The sequence below is a fragment of the Chelonia mydas genome, chromosome 4 (assembly GCF_015237465.2).
Source record: "Chelonia mydas isolate rCheMyd1 chromosome 4, rCheMyd1.pri.v2, whole genome shotgun sequence".
Taxonomy (NCBI): Eukaryota; Metazoa; Chordata; order Testudines; family Cheloniidae; genus Chelonia; species Chelonia mydas.
The window spans coordinates 139,580,561-139,601,917 of record NC_057852.1 but is presented as its reverse complement, the minus strand read 5'-3'; the positions used below and the strand labels follow the sequence as shown (position 1 = coordinate 139,601,917).

General features: G+C 51.7%; 1 protein-coding gene across 9 annotated transcripts in view; it reads left to right on the top strand.

Annotated features, from left to right (window-relative positions):
• C4H20orf27 (chromosome 4 C20orf27 homolog) overlaps positions 1–21,357 on the top strand; it is a 145,049-nt gene that overhangs the window by 92,636 nt on the left and 31,056 nt on the right. For all 9 annotated transcript variants that reach the window (XM_043544979.1, XM_037898431.2, XM_037898430.2 and 6 more), the window contains one exon: positions 203–341. In XM_043544979.1, the coding sequence (XP_043400914.1) occupies positions 203–341 (139 nt within the window). The remainder of the gene's footprint in view (positions 1–202; positions 342–21,357) is intronic.

Sequence of the window (21,357 nt, the reverse complement as noted above, 5' to 3'; positions counted from 1 at the left end):
CCCTGATCTCAGTTGACTACGGTAACACAAAGAACTACAATGACCAGCCTGCCCCTCAAACTAGGCTTTGGTTCCTGTGGATTCAGTTCCTGTCTCGCTGGCACCTTGTTATTTTAATTCTGTGGTTGGTGTTGTTGCTGCAAAGTGTTCAGTGCGATGGCAAAGGTGACCCTGCAACCTGTGTGTCTTTCCCCCCTTCCAGGTAGGGTTTCTGAAGATACTGCACAAATACGAAATCACGTTTCTTCTGCCTCCCATTCAAAGGCTGGGGAAGGACGTCTGTGCCATTCCGCTTCCAAACCTTAACCTTAAAGTCATCAGCATCACACCAGTGGCTGAAGGTAAGACCTGCCCCTCCGGCGCCCGCCTACTGAGGTTCAGAAGGGCAAACGTGTTTACTTGAAGGTAGTTTTATTTGTATAGACCCTGTGATCCGCAGGTGCCCTGAACTCCTTTCTTTCCTTAATGCCCCCCACATTCCTGGTGACTGTTAGTTGCTCCTGATTGGGCGGGTATTGGGGTGTCAGAGGCGTGTACGTGTGGGGTGGAAGAGAAAAAGGCATCTGCCCTCCCTTTCCTTCACTGTGGCTTGGACTCTAGGTGTGGGCTGACTCGAGGGCTTGAGAGGAAGGGGGTGGGGCAGCACAATGACTTCATAGAATGACGGGATATCAGCATGTGACGTGCCAGATGTAGGAAGGCATTAGGGGAGGGCATGCGCTCAGCCAGCCGGTGGACGATTTCATCCTCCCAGCTGGGCAGCAGCTTCTTCAGGTGGCCAGAGCCTAGCAGCAGCTACAGAAACCAGGACGAGTGGTAGAATTCCTTCGAAGGTGTCGACCAGCATGTGGACAAGGGTGATCTAGAGTACTTGGATTACAGAAAGCCTTTGCCTAGGTCCCTCACCAAAGGCTCTTAAGCAAAGTAAGCAGGCCTGGGAGAAGAGGGAAGGTTCTTTCATGGATCGGTAAGTGGTTGAAAGAAAACCAAAGGGTAGGAATAAATGGTCAGTTTTCAGAATGGAGGGAGGTAAATAGTGGTGTCCCCCAGGGGTCTGTTCTGGGACCAGTCCTATTCAACATATTCATAAACGATCTGGAAAAGGGGGTAAACAGTAAGGTGGCAAAATTTACAGATGATACAAAATTACTCAAGACAATTAAGTCCAAAGCTGATGGCAAAGAGTTACACAGGGATCTGGCAAAACTAGGTGACCGTGAAACAAAATGGCACATGAAATTCGATGTTGATAAATGTAAAGTAATGTACACTGGAAAAAAAATAATCCCTACTATACATACAAAATGATGGGGTCTAAATTAGCTGTTGCCACTCCAGAAAGAGACCTTGGAGTCATTGTGGAGTCATAGTTCTCTGGAAACATCTGCTCAAAGTTCAGCGGCAGTCAAAAAGGTGAACAGACTGTTGGCATCGTTGGGAAAGGGATAGGTAATAAGATAGAAAATATCATAATGCCTCAATATAAGTCCATGGTACTCTTACACCTTGAATACTGTGTGTAATTCTGGTCGCCCCATCACTTGAACTAAAGGAGTAACTCTATCAGCTGACAGAAACAGTCGGTAGTTATCCTCTATTGGACTAGCCACTAGAAGGGGACATGACACACTTGGTTAGTGTGTTATGCTTGTTTGGGGTTTATAGGATTTGAGGAACACAATTAAATAAGAAAACACTACACAGGGTTATCTGTGTTCTTACCACGAAAGGAATAAATTCTGTTTTCAAGATTTTGGGGCCAGTTCTGATCTTGGGGGCCCAGGTGTAACTTTGGAGCAAGTCTCAATGTGGGCAGATTTACACTGAGATCAGAATCTGACCCTCTTCACCCTCCTGTCCCTTTTGTTGTTTTGAACTAAAAATACTTTTAACGTGGTGAGAGAAGACATTTGGAACTCACTGTAGCCCGATAACTAGATGTCACCCGTGTTCTCTCTCATTAGCAGTTGAAGCCCATTGTGTTGAACCTATGCAAGTTTCTGCCATTGGGGGTCGACGCACATTGTCTCTTTGAAGTGAAGCCTGATTCTAGCATTAATTTGTTCCCAACTGCAGCAAAAATTCTGGAGGGTTGGGCCATATGGTGGAAACCCGCACAAGACAAACACAATCTTTTGTGGGTGTCCTTCGTAAGTATCAAGTTCTTCCATACAATGACAGCATGTTGCTCTGTGCACTGAGTCACGGTAAGCAGTAGGTGCTCCTCCCTGTGTGCTGACTTATCGCACGCTGCCCACACATCAACGTGCAATAATAGTGAGTGTCCTTGAGTCTCTTGTGTCAGTCACCCGATGTGGGAGTGTGTTTCTGCCTGTAGAAAAGGCATTTCTCCTCCAATTCCGTTGCTGATTTTAATCTTCTAATCTCATTCCACAAGTGGTGATCAGGAAACTCATTCTGTTGGTGCCTATGAGACTTTACGCACCGCTTTGTCTTTGCCACTACAAATCAGGAGGAGGCTGAAAACTATGGTGACTATTATTAAATAGTCTGCATTCCGTTATCCCCTAGAGGCTGCAGTCAGGGGCCCCAGCTGCACAGCCATGGAGGGAAAGGACAACTCTTGCACCAAAGAGCTCAGTCTTGCATTATGACTACCTGCAGTAGGGGGATGATACAAAGAGAGGGTGGAAGGCAAGATAACCGTTCAACAAACTGCACAGTGACCAGTAACCACAGCTCATGGCCTGCATAGTGTGGTCAATTGGCGGGGTTTGTTCCTCAGCACGGCAGAGGTGAATCTTAAGGAGGGATTTTTGCAGGGAGGATAAGGTGGTGGCTTTATGGATTTCTTTTCTGGGAGGGAGGGAGAGAGTTTACCCCCTACATAAGGGATATTCTGGGAGGAACTGGGCAGGTGTTTGAGGAAGAAGCTGATTTGTAGGAACCTGGAAACAGGTCTGCTCCAGTCTGGCAAAGGTCCATCTAGCCCAGTATCTCGGACAGCGACCAGCACCAGATGCTGCCGAGGAGGGTGCAAGAACCCAGCAGCAGCAGCTGTGGGATAATCGGCCTCTTGCGTTAGGTCTCGTCCTGATCTCTAATAGCCACGTTGGCTTAATCCTGAAGCAGATGCATGGTGGGTGCCAAAGACTGCCAGCTCTGGCGGAGCGAAGTGGTGCTAGATTTCATACACTTTCCAATGCAGAACGCTGCTTTCTGTCTCTAGAAAGCAAACCCAGTGCCAACTGGTGCCAGTCAAACGATCTGCTTTAGCTAGCCATAGAATAGTTCTGCATGTGGCACCGAATATTCCTCCGTCTCCCTCCGAATGTCACCGGGACAGACAATCAATCTGGGGGTTAAAGAGGGGAGGGGTTATCTCCTTGGATGTGTGGTTGCCTGCCTGCCTGAAACCTCCACCTCTGCCGGGCCCTGCTGCTGGGTTACTGCGGCGTTTGGGGCTCCCCTGGCAGCGTTTCTGTTCTCTGCACCGATGTGATGGGATATGTGACAGTGGCTGGACTGTTTCCAAACAGATCTTGTTTTCCTCCCACGTGTGTATAAATGTCCAGTAAGCACAAGATCTCATTTCAACTAGTGCATTTAGCTGCTGGGTTTTTTAACCACAGACGCCTTGCCTTCTGGAAATTTACTAAGGGACAGGATGTGAGTTTGGGCACAGATCTGGAGCAAAGGGTGGGGTGTAAATCGCACTGCCCAAGGAGGCAGGGTGGCTCACTGACACCCCTGCATTGTTCTGTCCCTGCTTGTAAGTAGATGGGTAGTTATTTGCTCCTGTCCTATACCAGCAGTAAATTAGTAACCCCGAATTCACTCCCCTGATTGGCTCAGCCACTTTGGCCAGTGAGTGAGAGCTCCTGTCCCCTCCTGGCCCATCTGCTTTAGGAAGTGAGTAAATACTTACTCTTCCATGCCTGGACCCAAGAGCCAGGTCTCCCATAAAGGATATGGGGGGCGGGGTGTTCTTTCTCCCTCTACCTCCCTTGCATGGGTACAATGTCCAAGACACAATCTAACCCTGAGCTGTTTGCCGCTTGCGTCCCGCAGCAATGAGTTCCGTAGCTTGTTAATGGCATCTGCACAGTTCTGGGAATAAGATTTGTTAGTGGAGTAATAACTGGTTATCTCTGTTGTGGTGATGCTGAAAGCTCCCCTGTCAGGACTAGGGCCCCTTTGGGCAGGGTGCTGGGCATGCACATGGCAAGACACAATCCCTGCCCAGGGAACTTAGTTTCCAGTTTCTAGATTCTTTCTGCCTTTGCAGCTGCAGAATGAACTGGGACATGGTCATTAACCCTGGCTATAACATCTTTCATTTGGGGTGATTGTCCTGGATTTTAATTAGCTGCAGAAAGAATCCCGGTGTTTCCACTGGATTCTAACAGTGTAAAAAACAGGTCACAGTTTGTGCCGTGGCTACTTTACAGCAGTCTCCTAAGTAATGGATGCCCCCGGGATGGGAGGTGGATTGGGAAGGGGGCTGTAAACAGAAGGTACAAGGAGGTTTGACTATTTATTTTGCAGTGAAATCTCTCTCTTCTGTTCTGGACTTTGGCCCTGTTTTGGGACCTGCTGCATGTGCTGGGAGCTGATAAGACTGGACTGGAATGCCTGCAACCCAGCACTCCCACCCCTAGAACTTTCTGGGGCTGATATAGATGGCATTAATTTCTAGTTTTCCAAAGTGATTTTAAATTCCTGGTGAGTCATCCCTTCTCTGCCTTTCTTAGCTGTGACAGTCCAAATTCATCCCCAGTAAGGTAACAATTGGCAGCTCAAACCTTGCCTCAGGCTAAGCTGCCTCCCAGGGTTCCTCCCTCCTCAGTGCTCAGCCCACACCCTCAATCTTCTCTCCCCAGAGAGCCTCTCCCATCTGCTTCTGAGCCACTTAACCCTTTCCTAGCAGATTCCACAGCAGCTAATTGTGTGGGAGGAACCTTGCCAGCCCATTACACGGACCCGTCAGATTTTGTGGGGTCATCTTGTGTGGGTTCTGCATTTGGGGTGCACTGCTTGAATGATCGGGGCTGGTCGTGGAGCTGTCCAGTCCTGCCCCTCCCTAGAGGTGAAGTTCAGGGCTCCATCCACACCATGCAGAAGCTCGGTCGCGTGCTCTCTCGCTCTGTGTGTGTGTGTTTGTGTGCGCGCGCCACATTGTAGCAATTGCTGGCAAGGGGACCTGTTGTGCCAATGGCCTTTTCACACTCCCCAGGCAGATGGAGGGGAGACCGTGCAACAACACAGCCCCCTCCCTCACCCTGTGCTACCCCTTTAAGAACTGGGGGAGGAGGCTGAGCTCCCTTCCCCATGCAGCAGCTGTGCACCCGCTGCGCAGGGGAGACCTGGCCTGGGTCCATGGAGAGGGTGGGAGGTCACTTGCATCTGTTCTCGGCTCCATTCTGGCCATCTGTGTGATCTGTCCATGAAGGCACGCCCGTGAGGTTGGCCTGATCGTCCCCTGGACTGGGGACTCCAGCTGGGACCCCACCTTTGATGTAGGGCCGAGGGGCTTGTGCTGCCCCCCAAGACTCTCACCTCCTTCTTGAGCCCCCAATTTGCATGTGCAAAATGCCAGGCCTGGGGAAGCTGAGCGTGCAGACCCTGACTCACGTGCACTTGAGTGGTTTTGCACATTCGTGTGTGTCGCTGCCTGTGTCACTGATCACACCCCAGTCTGTGTCAATGTCACTGGTTTTACCCCTGTATCTTCTCTCTCTATTGTTAAATGAAACTTACATTGGGAGTCTTAATCCTGTCTGTCTTGGTGTGTTTCCCTCTCCCTCCAGCCCCTCATCTCTTGTCAACTGGACACTCCCCACCCCTTTTGTTCTCACTCCTGTGTTGCAGGGTGCTTAGGTTTCCTTCTATCTTTTCTCCCCCCTTTAGTGTCCCAGCTGCCAGGTTAGGTGTGTAAATCCAGCTGGGCTACATTCTGCTGCCCCCATGTTCTGCTTTGGCGTGTTCTTTCCTGCCCCACCTCTTGTCCCAACCTCTTCTCACCTGCACTTGTTTCTGGTTGAATGACTCTGAGAGACAGTGCCGAATTCCGCCCCGCTCTGGCAGCTTTGTGGGCAGGTTCTCTGACACACCAAAGCATTTCAACACTCAGAGCTGGAAGAGACTGTCCTAGGATCATCCAATTCATCTCCCTGCCTGTACTGGATAGTTTCCTACCCATGTACTTCCAGATACTTGCATGGGATCCTACTAATTCTTTGTACCGATAGCCCTTCTATACCATGGATCTCAAAGCACTTGACCAAGTACTCCGGGGTGTAGCATTCCTCACCATAGCATTTCTGTGCCAGAGGTTAGACGCACCAGGTGAGCCCATCTGGTGATCCGCGTGCTTGTTTTTCCTTTATCCCCACAGTGCAGGAGTCAAGTAATGGCGTAGGGAGTCTCTTAGCTGCTAAATCTCCAATTCAGATCCAGTCAGCAGGAACTGGGAGTTATTCCCTGGCTCACTTAGTTTGTGTGAAATGAGTTGGTGGGGTCACAAATTGCTCATAAATTCACTGCCAGCACCACCCAGTGTTGGGACAGAAGGCACCCCTCAAGGAGAGAGGCGGAGGGGTTTTTGGTGCTGAGGCTGCTGTGGGGGGCATCGTTCATTGACCTGCCCCAATGGCATAGCCAGAGAAGTGAGAGCAGAAATCAGAAAGCAAATGTTAGTGGGTCAAAGCGACAGAGGTGAGAAAAACAGTGTCTGCTCCGGCTCCGACCCACTTCGCTACCAGGACTGCTGCACCGGGCTTCGTTAGGCTTTCCCCTTGATGCATTTGGATGCTGAGTAGGACATCTGGGGCCAGATCGGGGCAATGGGCTCTGCTGGAAACTGCCTTTTACCGTGTCCTCAGCGATTTCAATACGGGAGCACACTGAAGCCGCCTGCAGTCAAAGCCCGTGATGGCCAATTGTCCAGGGGTAGTCACTCAAATTAGCACTATAGGCTCCTATGGACTTTCTCATCAGCCATTTCTTTCCCAGCTCGGTGCTCACTTGTGGGGCTAATCTTCTGGGACACTCAGCTGCTCAGACTGAGGTGACGGGGGCCATAAAAGCCCCTGACTAGCTGAGCATCCTATTGGAGTCTGTGTGGTATCATGAGGGCCCACAGAGCAATGCACGGAGTCAGATTCACAGAACAAGCTGTCGAGCTGGCTGGCCGAGGAGGGAGTTGGGCAGCATTCACCCTGAACCAAGATAGAAGCGCTTGCTGTGTGACCCCTTAACTAGGCTTCGTGGTCTGGGATCTAGGGTGGAAAAAACCCTGCTTACCTGGGGTGGTTTTGTGTTTCTCGGCCAGGCTCCCCACTGCACTTTTGATTGCTTGTTATCTTGGAGGCCAGTTCCAACTGTCCCAGGCGGTGGGGTTTCTACCTTTTCCCCCCAGGAGAACCAGTCAGAGCTTCCCAGGTCTCCTGCAAGACTTGATGGTTCATTAATTTTTTCCCCATTCTTAAATTTATCCCGTTTAAGATTATAGGTGCCTGAAATGCTGTGGAGCTCCATTGGGTAGAGCACTGGACTGGGAGACCTGGGTTCTGTTTCCAGCCCTGCCACAGACCGGCTGTGTGCTCTGTGGGGGGTGGTCGCTCTGTGCCTCAGTTTCCCCTCCCACCTTGTGCGTGTCCGGTGCATTCAGACTGTAAGCTCTTTGTGGCAGGGACTGTCTCGCATTATGTATTTGTGCAGCACCTGGCACGCTGGGGCCCCGATCTGAGCTGGGGCCTCTGCAAAACAAATAATGAAAGGGCTGCCTCAAACCTAACTCGAGCGTTGCTCCCCTGGTGATGTAACCTACCCAAGAAGATCAGCACCAGGAAGGAACCCAGTGTAATTTTATCCAGGTGGCATATCCTGTGGGTCCATGATACCTTTTGAATGCTACATCACCCTACAGCATTTGACATTTGTTCTTGGGACGCTGCTCTGAAGGGCAGCCCAGCTTGTGACTCTCATGTGGAAACATGGCATCTGTCAGAGCCATCACCTCTCCTCTGGCCTGTGACACCCTTGCAAAGAAGTCATCTGTGGGATCTCAATAGCAGGGCTGCAGGCTGCCCCCATGCCAAGCCCTAAGCATAATTCAGCTGCTTCTGGGAGCAGCACGCCAGATGGAGCTGGCCCAAGTTCTGCCTTGGCAGGGAGATCTGTGACCGCAGAGCGAGGCTCTGAGACTGCTGGGACTCTAATTAAAGCCGCTGCATTTCGCTAGGGATTCCTCCTAGTCCCAGAACACAGGGTTTCTTGTAAATGGATCAGAAGCCCTTTGAATGTTTCCTTGCAGCTCCCATTGATCCAACAGACTGGCCTGGTACAGATGCTGTCCTCTGACCTGGATGCACTGGCACCCTCGCCGCCCTTTATCAGATGGATATGGGCTGTGAGCCAGGACCACCTGCTGGTCACATGTGCCCCACAAGATTTTCCATCCTCCACTAGGCTGTTCCACAAGACACTGCCTGTTAGCAGCCCTGACCTTTTGAGATGGCCAAGTGGCTTCCGAAAGAGTCCGTTCAGTGGATGCACTGGGGTGCCGGCATGCTTCTGGTGGGACATGATTGATACCCTACTGGGGAGGTTAACTCCAAGTTGTGTCCCCACCCTGCATTTCAGTGGGAGCTGTGTGTCTATCCCCCACCTTGTGCACTGGAAAACCTTCCTCTCTGAGTGTCATGCCTAACCTATATATAGATATATATATAAAGTAGCTCTTTGCCTGTTTGTAACATTGAGGCTCTGATTTCAAAAACAAGCCACTTTGTGGGAGCAACGGAAAGTAGATTTCTGTTCTCTCCTCTCTCAAATCCATTGCTGGTTTTCCTAGTGTCGGAGGAAAAAGGAAAACATGCAGCTTAAATACTAAAATGTGATTTTTCTTTTTAAACAAATGTTTTGTACTCTATCGCTGTCCGTGGTCTGCAGCGGTAGAACGCGTCAGGAGAAGCCAGTCACTTGCATGTTTGATGGCAAAGAGAACATCCAGCTGATATTGTGCAATCGCTCTAATAAATTTGTTCCAACAGCTCTCTATAGTGACAAGCAATGATATGCGCCACGCTCCACAGGGCGTGCGAGGTTTACAGCTGTGGTTGGACCTCAGTCAAAGGTAAGTCTGTGCCATTGTGTGAGGTGCCTGAGCGCCAGAGATAACACAAGGAAATAACTTCCCAACTGTCTGCCGACACCGTGGGCTGCATCCATTGAACTTCTTATCATTCAGATCTGTTCTTTGCTTTCTCTGTCCCAGTCTGCTGAGGAAACTGCGCCCTTCCCCATCTTCTGTCCCGAAATCTGTGCACCTGGGGCCTGATCCAGCACCCTCAGACCCAAAGAATCCCATGGGCTTTGGATGGGGCTCTCAGTTCCATTCGTAGATGTGCTGCGCAGTGAATGGAGTGGGCGAACCGTACAAACCCATGTGAAGAACTGTCCTGCAGAGTTAAGTTCTGTGCCTGTAAAATGAAATCCTCTTCCCCGACCAAGCCAGGACAGCCCTGCTCCCACCAGGGGAAGGATTTTACATTCACACATCTCCCCCCTGTGCTCTGCAGTGCCCGTTGCAGTCCCAGAGTGCAGCGGCCTTGCACCTCCATCCTGCTTTGCTCGCCCCCCACGCTCTGCCCACTCGTGCTGTCGGCAGCAGCTGCCCCTCAGAGCAGATAGTGGAGCTCTTGGTAACTTGGCCTAGCAGGTGGGGCAAGAGTTGCCCGTGCCCAGGGTTGCTTGTTATCTTCTGCAGTTTGAGGTTCGGGGGCACCCCTCCAGCTGGGATGAGGGACCTGGGTGCGGCGACTTGCTCTCAAAGCGCAGCGGGAGCAGAGCCACTCCAGAGGGGCTCCGATGGCATTGCTCGTTCCACCGGCAGCCCGCTCAGTCGCGAGGCTGGCAGTGAGGTGGCCCCTCTCCTGCCTCTATCACGGGGCGCCATCGTCTGCGGATGGCCTGTGAGGGGAAAAAGCTGGGAGTGCTGGCTGGAGGGATCTGATGGGCTCCTGTCCTGTGGTTGTGCTGGAAGCGCAGAGGGACGACTCGTTGCCTCCCCACTCAAGTCTGTCAAGTCCCAGTCGGGAGGTGTGTTTGGAGTTGTGGACTGTCCTGTCCGTGGCTCAGAACTCTTTCCTGGTGCGAGGGCCGTGTGGGTTCCTCGGTCGGGTGGGCAGAGTGGATTAGCCCAGCGCTGGGTGCGTCTGGAGCTACAGAGCGCTCCTGGGATGGTGCAAACTCTGGGCCTTCTAGTTTGAGGCTAGGCTGATGTACAGGGAGTGATGGGAATGCTCCCTGCCACAACCCAGCCTTGGGCCCAGGGTCCTGCTTGGCTGGTGGGAGTGGGGGAGGGTATTGGGTCTGTTAGTGTAGAGGTCCTTGCCTGCCCCCCTTTGGGAGTGGCTGTGTGCTCATCGCTTGCAGGGGCAGAAGGGACCGTTCTGACCATCCAGTCCAACCTCCAGCATAGCACAGACCAGGGAACCTGGCCCAGGGACTCCTGCAGCCGGCCCATTGCATGCCTGGCCCTGACCACCCGGCTGACTTCCACCCAGTATCCAACCTGCCCCTTGGGTTCAGATTCGAGAGACACGGAGTGTCTGGCTGCCTCAGTTCCTTGAGCCTGGGCAGACCTGGGCATGGCACAGATGCCGCACTGGCCGTTCTGGTAGATTGTCCTGGTGATGCATAAAGACTTGCATGGGCCACCTTCAGAGGGGCAACACACAATCCACTCTCGCACCCCACCCCGAGGCCTAGTGGGAGCCACCCGGGGAGGGCGCCACGGACACAGGCCTTGTCGGTGATGCCCAGAAGCTCAGGAAGTTCTGCTGCTCAGCTCCAGCCCACCCCATAGAGAAGGAGGGCTCACAAAATGCCTGGGAACAAAGCCCCAAACCACGTTTTGGGATGGTTGCTCCCTCTGTTTTAAACTCTGCAGTGATGCTCGGTGCACTCTGGCTTTATCACCTGCAAGCAGGGTTTAAGGAGCCCTTTTGTTTCAGAGGTCTGTCATGCAGCCACTGGTTTTCTAAGAGAATTTTAGATCAGCCATGGGGGGAAGGGAGATCATTAAAAAGCAGCCGGGGGCTTGCGTATGCTGCAGAGAGTGAGCCGCTGACCCCTGCAGGCACATACAGGCTGGAGGGTTGGGTTTCTCTACAGGTAATTGGTAAATCGTGTGGGTTTTGATAGGTCAGAGGGGTTTATACATCTAAAGGCAGTTTGTTCAGCTCAAAACTCTGCGGGGGTGTGCGCGCGCATAAATATGCACATTTACTTTAGTTGATGTTGACTAGGTGGCCATGGGTCAGACTGAAACCTGCGAGGGGTCACGTCAGTCTTCTGTTGAGATCTGCAGAACTGGAAGTCAGTAAATTCCTTCCTCTCTTGCTTTGAATGAGCAGCATGAAGCCCTCCTGGAATTCCCATTCACAGTCCGATTCGTTCGCTCTAATAGCAGTGCTGTACCCCCCTAAAGCCCCTTTTGGTCCATCGATCTTGAAAGTGCTTACCAAGGTAGGTCATTGCGAGCCCCATTTTACAGATGGGGAAACTGAGGCATGGGCATTGGCTGGAAACGCAGCACTTCCATTTCCAGCTCTGACCCAGAACTCCAGCCTCTTGGCTCTCAGCCCGATGCCTTCTCCACTGGTGCACACAGCCAACTTAACTTGGACTGTACAGGGTCACTTGCAGTAACACAGCCTTCAGCAGTAGCAGCATGGGGTGGATGAGACGTGGGCCGGAAGTTACCTCTGGCTGCTCTTCCTGGGCAGGTTCCTGCCCTGCCCTCACCAGTGGTATCCGAGCGCCTTCCAGCCGTGCATTCAGCGATGGGGATCGTATCGATCCCGGGCGGTTTTTTCTCTCTCATCAGCTCCTCAGGGGACAGCTGTGTGTGCAGTGGAGAGGTTTGTCTCGAGAGGGTTTGTGGACCATGTTTACTGCACCTGTGTTGCACTGTATCGATGTCAGAGGAGACTGGAGAAGTGCACCCAGCCCTCGGCGCAGAACGGGGAGGTTTGTGATGGTTCGTTGCCCCCGTGGGAGTTCACTCCCCAGGCTGGGACTGGGCTAGGCAGGCTCCCACCAGCGCCACCGCGTCGGACCCAGCGTTCGTTCTCTCGGAGATGTATTTTCAATCTCGGTGCGGCCACTAAAGCCCCTCGGGTGTTTCAGTTGATCCGATGCCCTCGGGAACATTCCTCTCTTGCGGGGCGGTGGGCAGGACGCAGCAGGAGGTGGGATTTTACATTCTTCAGCCTGGGTACGGGAGCCTTGCTTTATTTTTGTGCTTCAAGCAGTAGAGGAGCCCAGGTTTGGCACTTGCCCAACGTCTTATCCACACTCGCGGGGTCTGAGGCTCCTGGCTTGGTCAGCATCGGCCAGTCCGAGCTCATCAGAGTGACAGTCTCTCCTGGATCTGTCACTGTCTCCGGTGTGCGTCGTCCCTGAAGCTGTTAAGAATGAGCAGCTGGTGAGAGCAGCTGTCAGATGCAATGGAAAATGATGAGTCCTGCTCCTGAGGCGGCGGGTATGGACGCTTTGGGCACACTCACCCCGTTCTCAGCCAGCTCCCTTGGCTTGTCATTGGTTCTGCCACTGGCTTCCTGGGTGACTTGGGCAAGTCACTTAGTCTCTGCTTTCATTCCCCAGCTGTAGCATGGGGACAGTCGCCCTGCCCTGCCTCACCAGGGTGCTGTGAGGAGAAATACATTAAGGATTCTGAGGTGCTCAGATACTAGTGTAGTGTTGGTCAGATACATGCCTTGGACACGTTCAGTTTATTTCACAATTCTTGCCTTCCTCTTCCCTTCCTCTCACCTGGCATTGGCTTTATCTCCATCCCGCTGCGTGTTCTGTGCACTGAGGCAAGACCCTTCTCCTCCACAGCATCTGCCCCTTGGAGGAAGAAACCTTCTTGTGTCTCAGATCTCATCTGAGCCTTTCTCCCATTTCCTTCGCAGCCCCTGAGCAATTCCTTATTGCACTCTGTCCCGCAGTGTGGCGAGTACATCATCTCTGGATCTTCATGAGTCTAGGAAATTAGGGCTCGGTTCTGCCCGCTGTTCAGAACGCTGGTCCTGCTCCAGCAAAGCACTTAGGCATGTGCTTCCCTTGCAGCCAGTGGGACCCGCTCTTGTTCTCCTAGTCAAACGCCGTGCATAAGAAGTGCTTTGCTGGAATGGGGCCAGGGTTCTGAACCCCTTGCAGGATCGAGTCTGTCAACAGTATTGAAACGCCAGGCCCTACAGTGGATTGGAGGCGAATTGGATCAAACCAGCAAGTTAGTAACTGGAACGGGTTCTGTGGAATCCGGTGTGTGGGGAGTTTAACGGGGCTCGGCTGTAATTTTACTGTCCGCGAAGTGCCACTTCTGCAATAGAGCAGCTGAGCACAACAGACCTGAATTACCTTGAGAATCTGCCTCTTGGTTCTGGTGGGCGTGTCTAGACAGGGAGCTGTGTGTCTGTCTCTGGTTCTTGAACTGCTTGTTTGGAATCATTTGTCTCTAATGAACATTCCCTGCGCGCCTGGCTGATGGCAGGGTTAGGGTTAGGGTTATGTTGTACCTGGTTACAGCGAGGCTGCTTTCAGAGCTGACATTTGGGAAGGAAATCTGTATTCAACTCATTAATCCTTCAAGGTAGCGGGTTGTAGTCCCGGTAAGTAGGATTTCTGTCCTTCCGAGACATGGGACCTAACCCCTAAAGCTACGTTTGTCGTTCTCCCCCACGTTTGCTAATTGTTAAAGAATTAATCAAGAGATTTGCTCTACCAGCCTATCTTTTGCTGTCATAAGGGAGCATGCCCAGGGATGCAGAGCGGATCAGTAGCAGAGCCGGGAAGAGAAGCTAGGTTCTCAGACTCCCAGTCCAGTGCCCCATCCCCAGCCCACCCTGCACTGCAGGAGGACAGAGCCTATCTCTGCTTTTCAGTAAGCCCAGCCCTGTAGTGCATGGGGCCCAGATGGTAAGAAGGGTGTTTGCTCTGAGAGGTGACCCTGTGCAAGTGAATGGGCAGGGAAAGGATGGGCCCCTATTGTCTGAGTTTCTTAAGCCACCATCCGGATGGGAAGTTGCCAGGGAGCCATTTAAATTGCTGATACTGGAGCACAGGGAGTCCTGGTGTGGGAACGAGTGGGTGAAGACTCCCCTTCTGCCACGCTCCGGCCGGCCCAGCCTGCTGCTCCCCAGTGGTGTCTCCTGTCTGTGCGAACCGGGAGGGAGTGACCCCAACTCTTCCCTGCGGTGCTTATCTCCTGCCTTGACCAGCTGGCGACAACACCAGGAGCAAGAGTGCGCCCGCTACCTAGGAGCTCTCGGTGCATCCTCAGGTTGCAAGGGGAAGCAGTGCAGGCCAGGGCAATGGGGAGATGGATGCAGGGCCGGGGGAGGCAGTGGGGGCCCTAAGTGTTAGGGGGCTTATTCCTTCACCCACTGACTTCCCTGGTCCTTCTCGCATGAACAGAGAGCAACAATACCCGAAGTCCAAAGGTGCAAACAATTCGATGTTTATTGGGGTGAACTTCCAGCAAGCATGATTCCAGTTTCCTTCCTTAGTGTCCCCCTTCCCAGCTCTGACACCACAGAGCCTTACACCTGTGTCCCTGTTCCCATTCCTGCCCTTAGCCAAACATGATTCCAATTTCCCCCGCCCCCATTCCCTGTTCCCATTTCACTCTTTAGCAAAACATGATTCCAATTTCCCCACCCCCATTCCCTGTACCCATTCCCCCCTCCAACTTCCTGATTGACTGCAGACTAAGTAGTAAAACTTGAGTTCTGCTTAACCTTAACCAATCATTTTCCTGAAATTTAACTAACCAATCCTAACATATTGTAACATGATTATGTAACCAATTATATCCCACCACCTTAATTAGTTTACACCCAGCAAAATTAATTATACAGCAGACAGAAACAATCACAGAACCAGACCGAGATGATACAGACAAACAAGAGGGAAATGGGGACTACTGTGATAGAACAACACAGAAATGCGGATTTCACATCCCAGCTATGGATAAGTGAGTTCTTGCCAGACGGGATGCTATCAAACTAAGTTTCCTTTTACATCTTCTAGGCACTTCCCTTTCTCTGGAGGCGATAGGCACTATCAGGACAGGGTTGTATCCTAGCAGTCCAGTAGCACCTTCTTTCAATGTGACTAGTTTGGAAGGTGAGGAGGTGACCGGTCGCTTCCCAGCTTATGGCTGCCTCTGCTGCTTAGCCAAAGGCCTTAGCCTAAGAACAGGGCCTCAGACTGTCACAGTGAGAGAAGGCCCTTACACTGGCAGACAGTGATTTTGATTCTTTCTTTTATACCTCTAGAACTAGCCAAGTGATAAGAATACACCTACATTCTTAGAGTCCAGGCCTTTACCGACAGGCCTGAATATCTATATCCTAACACTAAGCCATGAGGGCAGTGAGCCCTGCTGACGTGCAGCTGGGGTTGGCGCCAGGGGCCGGGGGTCAGTGCCCATGGCCAGACCTGGGGTCTGGAGATGTGTGGCCAGAGCCCGAAGCCTTGCGGCCAGGCTCCCGAAGTCCTGCTGCTGGAGCCTGCTACTCATCCACCCCAGGGCTGAAGGCGGAGCCCCACTGCCCCTCCCCACAAGGTGAAGAACTCACCTTGCTCCTGCAGCGTTGTGCCCCACCTGTCTGCACAGGCCGTTCAGGGCCACACATCCAGGAGCAACAGGGAGGGGCTGATGCTTCTTCCCCCCCCCCGCCCGCTCCCCCCCCAAAATCACCGCCCAGGAAGCTGTCATGGTTGCATGAAAAGCCCCTGGTGTGCGCATTTGAGAAATTCTGGGCTAGGGGACCAGGAAAAGGTCCAAGGGTTGACACAATAGCTTGGATTTCCCACAGCCACTACAGACCTTCCCTGATCCTCAGGCTAGCTTCCTAGTCCCTCAGGCGCAGCCAGAGCCCTCCACGTGCAAATGGCCCGCGCCATAAGGGCACAGGCTGGAACGTTTGCCCCCTTAGGATGCTGTCGGTCATGCCCAGCTATTCTCCCAGCTCTCCGTGTGGCTCAGCTGGGATCATACAGCTCTCGCTTGCTAGGACAAAGTATTGATCTGAAGCATCACAAATGAAACTGCTCAGATCCTCACCTGCCTCCTGTCAGACCCCATAGCTGGGGCAGAGCACGAGGACGTCTGGAGCAGCTGGTGCCGAAAGAGAGACTCAAACCATGGTAAATGCTTCATAGCTGGTGCAGATGGGAAACCGATGCCTGAATCCCTGGAGAATTGTCCCCGCCAGCAGCCAGGGACAAGGAATAGGTTGATTCACCTTTTGGCTTCTATCTCAAATTACGCCATTCAGTAAGGCCACAACAGAGACACCCAGACGTACGTACGCCAGGCAGTGGTAGCCCAATTATATACTAAGCAGCAGCCTGTGAGTCCGGATTCCTGGGTTCTGATCCCATTTCTATCACTTGCTCTACCACTCTGGGCAAGACACCTCCATTGAGGTTGTCCAAAAAGTGACTGTGAGGAGCACTGTGGGGAACCATGTCCATTGCATCAAATCTGCTCCGTTGACAAGTAAGAAAGTGTCTCCAACTGCCGGGCCTGCAGATCTCCACCCCCCGGGGCTGGGAGAGTCAAGCTGGGTTCTCTGTCACCAAAAAAGGGATTTTGCGTTGGGAATGTAGTTAACTTGTTCTGCTGCTGATGCCCAAGCCAGGGTAAACCCTGGTTCCCTCTGCTGGAGGCGCCACAGGGCTAGTAGGAGTAAAGACTCTAAAACTGTGTGTGCAGCTCAGGAAACACGGCTCAATCCGTGCAGGGAGTAGGTCTGCTGAGAAGGAAGGCACCAGTAGTACATAGTTGCTTTTCAGAGCCCCATCTCAGCATTGCTGTTCCTCAGTTTCCCCAGAGGGGCCATCTATCCTAGAGGGCTCTTTAATCTGCCTGACAAAGGCATAACAACATCCATTGGCTGGAGGTTGAAGTCAGTAACATTCAAACTGGGAAGATGTCGCAGCTTTTAGCAGCGAGGGTAATTAACGAGTACAACTCACTGAGGCATGCTGTGGATTTCTGAAAGAGAAGTGCTAACTCAACCACAAGTTCCTGTACCTGATGCGGGAATCACTGGCTGAAATTGGCTGGCGTTATGCAGGAGGTCAGCCTGGAGGGTTTTAATGGTCCCTTTTGGCCTTTGCCTCTGCAAATGGGAAGAATTCTACTTGCCCTTTGCAAAGCACGTGGAAAGCTGTGCTGAAAAGCTCTAGGGTAAGAGCGAAGTATTAGTGCTCTTCTGTGAAGGCTGCGGACAGAGAACGCGAGCCTGAAATCAAAACCCGCAGGCCGCCAGAGTAAAGAGCCGCTGAACGAATGCTAAAGTCAAGCGAGGATTCAAGAAGCAGAGAGCAAAACAGGGCTTGATGCTCCCCCCACAAACGTAGGGGCGCCACGAGAAAAGATCCCTTGGAGCAAGAAAGACCCTGGGAAAGCCCCCATCCTCCTGTTACCGGCGGGGAAGGTCTTGTTCATGAAGAGCAATCCTTAGATTTCCCTTGGGCTTTGCTTGGCACTTGCCTTCAAAAGAGCTGGTAAGGCCACGGCAGGTATGGGAGAATCTGCTCGCGGGTTGCTGTGTGATTACCAGGGGTGCTTCTGAGAGTAGTTTGCAGCTGAGCGAATCAGAGATCCTGTTTAATTCTCCAGGGATGAGCCGTTGCCATCTAAACCCAAACCGAGCTCAAGTGCTGCAGCGGGGTTTGGAATCTGACATCCAGACACTGAGCTGGATTTGACCAGTGAGTTGACGGGCTGCTGGGGAGAAGGGTTTTTGCATGGGGATACCTTTAGGCTGAAAAACCATTGTACTTTGACACCAAAAATGGCATCTCCTGTATCGCAGTCCTGCTGACGGGGGGGTGGAGGGGCAAAGGGGGTGATTCCCAGGGGCCTGAGCAATTTAAAAGGGCACGGGGGCCCACTGCTGCAGTAGCGGCGGCCAGGAGCCTTGGGCCCTTTAGAACCACCCAGGCGGGCCCCAGGGCTCCTCGGCGTGCACAGGGTGGTACCAGCAATGGTGAAGGCAGCTGGGCGGGCATGTGGAAGCCCTGGCCCTGCCCCATTGACTGTTCTGCCCTGGGGCCCGGAATTGCTGTCAGCAGGCCTGCCTGTATGACATTATCACATCTTAGAAGTTTAAAATCCTTTTCAGGTTCCGCTGTCTGGCCTTTAACCACTGATGTATGTTTGCTGGCCTGTGGCACTTCGTTCGTTCTTCTTGGACAGTGAAACCACACTGACCTGTTTCACTCTTGTTTATAATGAGTTTTGCGTCCTGCTTTTCATGTGCGGTGTTGTCTCGGTTAGGTTTCCAGTGCTTCAGGGGAAGTTGTAAGTTGCGGGGAGAGGAGGATAGGGGTTGTTCCATTAGCACTTCTAAAATTTGGAAGGCTTTGGAAACATTTCCCCCCCCCCCCCCAAGTGCCCCATGCACGTCAGTGCTAAAGTATTCGTCCCTCTTTTGACTGACGTACACCTGTACCATCTTACACTCCTTTCCATCAGCCCACTTTGAATTGCCAGCCTCTGCTGCCAGCTGCCTCCTTGCTCCCACGGCAGTTTGTTAATGAAATTGATCTGTCTGGTCATTCCCTCCCTTCTCCCTCCTCATTATAGCAGTGATGGCTGCAGCAGATCAGTGGGTGCAGATCCTCGTGCCTCTGATGGAGAGCAGGAGAGGCAGCACCCAGGCTGTCTGCCCTGAGCGGCTCCTACTGTAGTCTCCCGGGCTCAACACAGTCGCACCCATGGTCCCACACAGTCTAACTTTGAGTTTTCAGAGCAGCGGAGCTCCCACTACGTCCTGCGCTGGAGGCTCTGTGAAGAATCTCTCTGTCTGGCTGTGAGACGCCACGACCCATTCTTCTGCCAACGCTCCTGCGAGCCTGTGGATTGCTGGCCCAAGGGGCGAGTGGGACACCTCCCTGTCTGAGTTTGTCCCCATCCAGATGCTGCAGGGAACAATTCTGCACGGACCAGGTCCTGGGCTGCGCGATCGGCTCTGGGAATTTTAGGGCAGTCCTCAACCAGGAGCAGAGCGCTGGATGTGCCCTGAAGGCTTCACTGACGGGCTAGAGCGGCGCGTGAGTTCACACAGCTGTGTCTGTGCTTTCTACATTGTGCCTGCCCAGGAGGGAAGCATCTCTGTAAACACCGGTCCGGAAGTGTGTTACTCCCCCCAGGGTGCAGTAACCTTGGGAGCTGCCGCAAATCCTCATCTGCTGAGAAGATAAAGATAATTTGGAAGAGGCCCCTGCACGCTTCAGTGGCTTTGCATTTTGCAAATTACAATGATGAGTCTAAAAACGCCAAGTCTTAATACTGACCAGGAGGCTGTCCAGTAACACATGTGTCTGGGACGGAGTGCCCTGCACACAAGAGAGAGGTCACTAGCTTACTGAGCTCCTGGAGCAGGAACTGTCCTGTACTATATCTGTACAGAGCCTAGCACAGTGGGGCCCCAACACTAATGAAGGCGGCTCGGTGCTACCGAAGCATAAATAGACGGGGCAGAATTCCCTTTCGATTGTTGTTATTTTGATGGATGAAGTCTATTTATTTTTCAACATTTTTCTATTTTTATCTATTTAAATTTTCGCTGTTGTGGGGAAATTCTGAGGGTCAGACAGGGCGGGGGTTGGACAATAATTATGTCATGACAGTAAACACTAAGATTCAAAAACGTAAAAGCTTTGATAACCATTAAAATATCGTCATGTAAATAACATGTAATAAACAAATAACATGTAAAAATATACAGAATAAATATCCTTAAGTCAAACTCTTCTCAGTTCTCAAGCAGCATTTATCTCACTTGGCCTAGCTGTAAAATTTCTGTTATCGTCAATGGAACTGCTTTTTTCTCAGTTTGTGAGAGTACGGTGAAATTGACATTTACTGACTAAAAAATCTAATCCTTCCAAGCCTCAATCTAAATGATTAATACGTGTGAATCAATACATTTTGTATATGTAAATCTTGTATATTTCTGTGATTAGAGATGAACAATTATTTCACAAGGACTAGGTAACGCAACAGATTTTAGCTTCTTTCTGCTTGTTGAAGATCAATACATGCAGACCCACTGAATAGGCTACTGAGAAGGTTCAAACCCTAAACGTTTAGTGCCATAGCCCAGGCCTCTACCCTGTGAGCTGAAGAAGTCAGTCAGCTTGTTGTTGGTAGTAGTAAATGGTCATCATCCTTGTGTGGACCAGTCACTAGAGGAGGATGTGACACGCTTTGGGTTGTGTGTGTGGATCCTGATTTCCTTGAAATAGTTTTTCTGGCTGTGTGTCGGCAAATCGCTCTGCAAATTCGATCCACAAACTACAGGACAATTTGAAATCTGAGCCATGGTGCTTCAGTCGGGATGGATCAGAAGTCACAGCTTTCATTTGGGCCCCCTGATTGGGTGAGTGCACAAGCGTGCAATATAAAGTTTTTCTCAGGATACTTGTGCACAAGACGTTGAAACTTGTTTCCCAGGAATGTTTGTGCCTTTTGAAAAGCAACAGGGGGGTTGAACATTTACAGTTTAAAAAAAACAACCAAAAAACCCAAACACAGGCCCTTTGGCTGGGTGACTTTCAGCTCCGTCCGGCTGGTTAAGTCCCTTCTGCACCTCTCAAGGCTGCTGAGGGGTGGAGCCTGCTTTAATTTTAATTGAGCTAGGCTCTGAGTCCTCCTTATGGGCTAGGGTCCTGGTGGTTCTTCTGTGTACAATAAATAGCCACATAGGGTGTATTAAAGATGTCAGCTTAGCTTGGAAGGAGAAAACACACCCATTTGAAGCATTGCTAGAGAGTTTGCTTTTGGCCTCTGTTTCTGAACAATAAATCAGGCTATTAGACTGACTTATTGAACCGTGTTCTCATAACAAGTAGCTCTTTAGGCGAACGTAAGAAAGGAAGCTATCTTGGTTATTTATACAATGCCCATCACATTGGTATTGGATGCCTGCCAAAGTTATGCTGTCCACATGAAGATATTCTTCTTTCCTCCAGCCTGCCAGGACTGGGAGTCATTGTTTCCTGTCCGGGTTCTTTTGGGCAGGCTGGTGGGAGAAGTGGGGCTTGCATTTTGCTCTGAAAGCCCAGAGGTTGACTGCTTACCTTGGCTTCTCACAAAAGGCCACTGGCCCGCCTCTGAAGGTGTTTCCTGAACACCCGAGCCTGCCCTTTGATGAGAGAGGTTCCATTGTCCCAGTAGAACGTCGCTGTGGTGGGCGGTCGTGCTCTCGTAGGGTGGGCCGGTCCCATGGAGAGACTGGGTAGTGAGAATTCAAGTCTTCAGCTTGTCCCTCCAGGGAGTCAGAGCAGAGTGGGACACAG